We start from the raw sequence: 7299 nt of genomic DNA, 5'->3' as shown, positions 1-7299 counted from the left end.
CTTACCTCAGGAATAAGATGATGAGAATGAGATCTAATCTTCTAAGTAATTTCATATTCAATGAAAGCACCCCCTCTAGCCAAAAAAAAAAAAAACAAACAAAAAAAAACACCAAAAACCAAAAAAAACCCCAATCTATGCATTGCTCTAGGAGAAAAAAAAGCAGCTGCTCTGTCCCTCTTTGGAGAGCACTTGCTTGGAAAAGTAGAAGAAGGGATTCAGCCTTCACACTTTTGGATGTATATATATTTCTTGTAGGGATGGGCAAAAATTCCTGGTTTACACCCCGGGAGGAGGAAAATTGTCCAAGACATCATCTCCAGCTTTAAAATATGAACATGTAACTCTAGATGTGAATATCTGTAGAGTGCCCACTATCTATTCAACTATAAATTATGTTCCAAAGCACGTCCTAAAGTAGGTCCCAGTTCTCTGTAAAATTTGATGAAAAAAGAAATAAAACAAAAATAATTTGCTGAGGAAGCCCTAAGTACAATAACGTAAGTTTTTCTATAACTGTAATAAGCAATGTAGTACAAAAGAAGTGAGAAATTAAATTAAGCCAAAATATGAGATTGTTAGAGCTCTCTCCATCAAATCACAGACCTTAGCCAGTATCAACCTTTAATGACTGTTTCAAGAACATAAATAATCAAATAGCATAGCAAAGCAGGCAGAGGTCCGGCACCATAAGAACAGTTCTCTAGTACCTTCTTGCTACACTGCATATATTCTGGTCCAAATTAGTTTTAAAAGGAACTTGGAATTATAGTACATTCTTCATTACTTCCCCATGACAGAAATTTTCTATGAACTTCACATTCAGTGACTCCAGTGCTGACTAGAGATTATCATTCAATGACTCCTGGACTATTTCTTCTTTGAGGACAAAACTACATAACAGATACCACAGTAAAGCTTGCATAGTCACTGGCTTATAGATATCATTACTCAATATGTTCCCATCAGGACAAAATGCTGCTTCTCTATCTGTTCAATTTTGATCAGTACTTCATAAAAAGAAAAAAAAATCCCCTTTAATCCAGGATACCTGAGCCAATAGGAAACAAATAAAGGCCACACTCTGCAGTGATGTGTTGCGATGATTTAGGCCAACTGTAGAGTTCCTATAAGTGGACAACCTCAGCTTAACTTCCGGCACTTCCACACACTGATTTTTGCAAACAACTTCTTTAGTGATAAGAGTACATAATAGTCTTCTATTGGTAAGGCTACAAAGTCCTTTCTTTGTACTACTGACTGATATGATTGATGTCTCATTACTTTACTCAATTACAGCTTTGTTGTCCCTCTAGGGCAGTGGTTGCAAACCTATGACACAGGTACTACTTGCTTTTAAGACAAAAAATGTTAATGTATAAGTTGTTTTTTCTAAATTACAACCTCTGCATTCAAGTTTAACTGCGTTTTTGGCAATGTGGAATAAATGTGTATTTTGGGGTACAGTTTGGGTACTCATCTCTAAAAGGTGTCACCATCACTGCTCTAGGGCCATCTCCAAATGCTGTCTCCTAGAAAAGAGCTCCCTCTAGTGTCCCAATTTAGATTAGAAGTCTTTTCATCATGACCTGCTTTAAGAAACATTGCTTTGTTCTGATGTGGCACCCTCCATGGCAACACTAGTATCAATAATGATAAGCCACAACATGGGTTAGTCTCACGGAATATTGGTGAAATTTATGTTTAGGAAAATGGTTTGTACACTTAATTATACTGCAAAGGTTACCAAATACAACTCTACCTGGGAGTGTCACAGATTTTTCCATAAATATACTTTGTAGTAGTCCACAGAGCAGTTATAAGTTTTTCCTATGAATTAAACACATCCAAGTCCATGTCCTTCCAGGGTGGCCTTCTAATTTCTTTAAATGAATTCTTTTCACATTCATCTATTTGCATTTGAAGTAGATCATACTATGGCAAACAATACACATCTGCTTTCCATTAGACCGAGGTAGATGTCTTAGCAACATGTTGTTTTGATTTATATTCAGAGTGCAAAATCTATACTAAATATTTACACTCTTCTACATGTATAATGTATCAATAATAACTGTCATCAAAAATTATCACAATGGTAAGTATAGACTATAAATCAATAACTGTAATTATAGCGCTGAACAACCTATAGTGAACTACCCTCAATGCTTCTGAGTTAACAAGTGGCAATCTGTCACTATGTTGCTCCAAATTATCTAAATGGAATCCGTAGTGGCACTTGTACATCAGCAATTTCCCTTCTCTGCAGAAAACAGATATAGATTGGCTACTGCTGTTGTTGTTGTTAACATCAGTTAAAGTTACCATCAGATCTGTGAGAGATGTCTAAAAGTATTCTGTAGCTTGAAATCTCTGGTATGAAGTCACATGTTTCCATCCCTCCATAGAACTGTAATTCACTTATAATTGCTTTTCTATCTTTTCTAATTCCCTTCATTTCCATTTATTACCTGTTTTGACACATACCCTTTTCTCTATAATTAGGCTTTCTGGGTCTAGAGATATGTTATAAGCCCATAGGACCACTAAAACCAGCAGTCTTGGTAACACTTTTCCTTGGCAGAAATTATAGTATTTGATAGATAAAGACTCACAGGACACTTGCTTTGTGTTTACAGACAGGCCACAAATTGCCTAAATGGGATGAAGTTATGCATGCCTCTAAAAGCCTTTAGGAACATGCACTGTCAATCCCTTTGTGGTTTCTAAGTATGATGACTGGGTTTTCATATCACTGTTTGAGACTGCTTCTTCCAAACCTTGTTACAGTGTTGGTGAATTGCTTGCCTGCTGTGAATAAAAACCTGAGAAGAGCAGAGGAAAGAGGAAAGAAGAGGGGAGGGGAGGAGAGAAAAGAGAAGGGGCCGGGAGAGTATGGGACAGAGCAACACTGGGTTAAACGGGCTGAGACAGGACAGGGCAGAACAGGACGGTATTCACTGTCCAATTTACTGGTACTGATATTGTGTTTTGCACATTGAAAACATTTTCCTTTCTTTGGGACATGCAACATTAATCTCAGACCTGGTCCTACTAGATCAAGCAAAACAAAAGTAGTTTTTGAAAAGGAAATTGTGTCTTTGTATCCCTTCCCATCACTGTTTCTACCTCCCAATCTTAGAAAACTTACCAGTATAGTTCTGGCATTACTTCTATTCATACACAATGTCAGTATAAAACCATTTAGCTAACTAGCTAACCATGAAAACTTAATAGTTTTTCTAATGATTAATTTAGTTATTTTTAACTAAATGTATCTTTTAAGGAAAAGTTTTCATGATGGGGGAAAGTATATTCACACTTTTTCTCCCACTGTCATTTCTCTGAATCTTTTAGTAACCAGGTGAATCCTGCTCAAACCAACCCAAATGTAATGACTCCTCCCCTCTCTTAATTACTGTTTTTTGTTTGTTTTTGGCCAGGAGATCTGAAATTAATACCCTTACAGGGAGATTTTATGAGTTTTTTTCTTTCAAAGGAATTTATATCACTTACAGGAAAGAATGAATAATAGACCTTCTACTTGATCTTTTTATTTCCAGTAATTATTAGATTTTTTAATCAACAGTATAGCTTGTGTCCAAAGACTTAACATTTTCCATTGTGGAAAAAAACAAAGAATTATTATAGCTCTCAATTTGATATCAAATTATGAAGTAATACAGTGTTAGATATATACACATACATAAGTAGTGCATATGTCATTTTCTAGTAAAAGAAACTAGGGATTTTTTTTTTTTAAAAAGGATAGGGTCTACAGGGTCTACAGGGTCTCACTGTGTAGATCAGACTCGTAGTGACCCTCCTGTTTATAGCCACTCAAGTGCTGGGATTACAGGTGTGTGCCACCACACCTAGTCTCTAAACTAGGGATTCTGACAAAAAGTATTTTCTAGATGTGAAACTTAAAATGCTTAAGATGACCCATATGTTCGTTAATGCAGCGTGCATAGTGCTACCAAACTCGAAACCAGCTGCATATCAGCAGCAGCAGAAAAGACAGTTAAACGGTAGTATATTCCTGCGATGCAATGCTAAAATATAAGAATACACACAGTGTTACTTCACTCAATAATATACACTGAGCAAAAGAAGTCAGATGCAATAGACAATATGTTACATGAGTATAAATTTTAAAAATAAGCCTGGGTTTTATTGCTATTTGGTAGTGCTTGATGCATTAGGTTTGATTTCTAGCACTACTAAATTAATTAAGTAAATGATTAATTTCAAAACAGGAAAAACCAATCTATGATTTTAGGTATCAGGGGACCTGTTACCTTTGAAAAGGCAAATATTAAATAGGATGATGTTAGTAGTGCATTATATTTAGATTTCTATATTGGTTATACAACTGTTTATTTTGTGAAAATATATCCAGCTGATACTTAGAATTCTACTTTTTTTAAAAAATGTATAATATACTTCAATAAAAAGTTTCTTTAAAAAAATGAGGTAAATAACAATAAGCTTGTCTTCTGGATGGTTAACAACCTAAGTTTGCAGACCAAAATTAGAGAAAAAGCAGGGCTGCAAGGAAAGCCAACATTTTGGCCCTAGCCTTCCAAGGTCAATTAAGACTCAGGACATACGAGAACTTGTACTGTAACATCATGTACCTTGGTAGTGTCCCAAATTTTCTGATCAAGGAGATTATGGGGCCAAAGAGGAAAGTGATCGGTGATGTAGGGTGTGCCTAAGGAGAGTCACATGGAGAGAAAACATTCTCTCAGGCTTTCACAGAGAGCACATTGGCCAAGCAATGGCCGTGACTCATCCACATGGCTGACACTGACAAAGGTTCTACAATCTGAGGTACAGGATCTCAGGATAAATCCTGCGGGGATTTCACTGACCTTATCAGACCCAAAAGCTACAACTCTGGTTGCATAGGTCCTGCTTTACTTTGGTCTTAACCATCCAACAGAAAAGTATAAAAACTAAAAATAAGAAGTAAAGCCATGGTGTTATGTTGAGCTCTACAGGACTCAGGTCAACAATTTCTGACATTGCCAGTCAAGCGGAAGACCCAATACTATTATGGGCTATTGGGCTCTTTTAGAATATTTTGCTAAGTTTACAAACCTATAATATTCAAATAACGGAACTTAACAAAAAAAGGGTATACAGATGAATGTCCATTTTGTATCTGTGTATTCAAAGTGGTTAGGATAGATATATAGTTACATTCTCTTAATGAATAGAGTGATTTGTTCTAATGATGTTTGTAAATAGGATATCATGTCCGCATCTTGTACAGCAATTAACCACTAGGAAGAATGTATGCAATGTGTGAATTATTGAAACTGTCCTACCAATTTGATTTGAAACTGTCTCATTGCTATTTGTTTATCAATAAAATATTGGGAAAAAATGAGGTAAGCCTACATTCTGTTATATGGAAGAAAGATTTGTGTGTGTGTGTGTGTGTGTGTGTGTGTGTGTGTAGCCGGAGACTGAACTCAGGCCCTCGCGGTTGCCATCCAAGATGTATTTTGAAACAAAAGGGAAAACTGTAGCTCCCTATACAGAATAAGATAGCATTCACGTAGTAATAAAAAAAATTATGATATCTTGACCTGTTATATATACTCATAAGTGATCTTAAAAGACAATTATTATTTATGCTTCTCTCACAGAATAATATTCACACAATCAAAAACAAATATTTCTAAAGGGTTGGAGTTTTTAATTCCAATGAGAAAATAGTTTTGAATCAATCTAAAAAGCAGTAGAAAGTCCTATACATGATAAGCTGTTAATTTGAAAATTTTATGTCTATACTTTTATTACCAGACAAATTACTTCAGCTTTTGCTTCAACCAAAGTTTTAATGCACTGACTTTTCGTTGCTTGCCACCTACTCAGTGGCACATACAGAAGTGAAAAGACAGACAGTATTAACTACATACTATTAAAGAGGTTACAATAATTTTGAATTTTATAGTTCTATCTTTCCAATAAGGTAGTCCTTTTTGGGTCCTACTATAGTCCATTATCTGTCAGTAAGAGGGATACTACATATACTTTCTGGTAATGAGGCATTATACAAATTGAAACTATTAATTCAGGAATCAGCAATGTAATTAATTGATCTAAAATGAGGTACATTATTTGTTTAGGAATGTTGAAATTCTAGGTAATTTTGAGAAAGAGGTTCAAGAAATAAATGCACTGGGCTCCAACCCCATAGTTTGTCAAAAATATATATAACTATAAAATAAAAACTTAAAATAAATTAAATATGTTTATATATAATATCCACATTTGAATCAGATTATCATCAAAAATCATCATGTGTTACACTAAAGACATTTTAAGAAGCTTTCAAAAAAAGAAACCAAACATAAAAACTCTCAAGAACTCCTAGATCCCTTCTCTCCTCCATATCTCTACTTCAAATAGTAACAGAAAAGTTTGGTTGTCAACTTGTGTAGCTAGTAAAGCACAGCTCTCTGGCCAGCTCTGGGGGCATGATTTTGAAGCAATGTCTGGTGCTTCACCCTCTCCTCTTGGTGCTCTTCCTCTATGCTCTGCTTCTGACCACAGTGAAATGAATAAGTAAGTCCTACAACAATTTCAGCCTGGGAATCAGTTTAAGATGAACTGAAACCAAAGGACCTGATATCTCTACCTTCTTAAATTAAAGGTGTCAGGTAATTTGTCTTGGCAATGGGATACCTGACAAATACACCAAACCTCTATTAATTCAAAGCAATATATCAGTTTAACAGTCAGTTATATATTCAAAAAAAAGGAAGCTCATTATTAATCAATTTGGCAAAAGTTAAAAAGTCCATTTAATCTTTCCAGTACTTTATACACAATGCTATTTCTTCAACTTGTGACTCCAAATTTTTATGTTCTAAATTACTCCCTCTTTCTCACTGTAAGTACTTGGTAGTGAACTGACATTATTTATTTGGTAAAAGATATCTTCTTTAAAAGTCTGGCTACATACCGAAAGCTGCTACTTTGATGATGACTGCCTGAATGTTAGCTGCTATCATCTCTCGAAGCAAATCTTCCTGGTTCCTCTGCCATAGGTAAGCCAAAGGCTTAAGATTAAGCCTTTTACACCTATAAGGGAAAGTGAGGGACAAATGAGATAATACCTTAACATTCTATACTTAAGTCCATAGTCAATGCTTTGATTTTAAACAAAATAGTTTCAAGAATTTTAGCATCTAAAATGATTTTAAAAGTATGTTTTGGGGTTGGAAATTTAGCTCAGTGGCAGAGTCCTGCCTCTCAAGCACAAGGCCTTGGGTTCAGTCC

At 35.2% G+C, this 7299-nt stretch overlaps 1 protein-coding gene and 1 non-coding gene across 3 annotated transcripts in view; one reads left to right on the top strand and one right to left on the bottom strand.

Annotated features, from left to right (window-relative positions):
• Dph6 (diphthamine biosynthesis 6) overlaps nucleotides 1–7299 on the bottom strand; it is a 266022-nt gene that overhangs the window by 108647 nt on the left and 150076 nt on the right. For both annotated transcript variants that reach the window (XM_023703235.1, XM_023703234.1), the window contains exon 5: nucleotides 6983–7101. In XM_023703235.1, coding sequence (XP_023559003.1) covers nucleotides 6983–7101 — 119 coding nt within the window. The remainder of the gene's footprint in view (nucleotides 1–6982; nucleotides 7102–7299) is intronic.
• LOC111813148 lies at nucleotides 2712–2814 on the top strand. The gene has a single exon (XR_002818471.1). It is a non-coding gene; the product is annotated as a small nucleolar RNA U13 (small nucleolar RNA).

Source organism: Octodon degus, unplaced genomic scaffold, assembly GCF_000260255.1.
Source record: "Octodon degus isolate 3935 unplaced genomic scaffold, OctDeg1.0 scaffold00166, whole genome shotgun sequence".
NCBI lineage: Eukaryota > Metazoa > Chordata > Mammalia > Rodentia > Octodontidae > Octodon > Octodon degus.
Note: the sequence above shows the minus strand (reverse complement) of the source record. Positions and strands in the feature narration are given on the sequence as shown.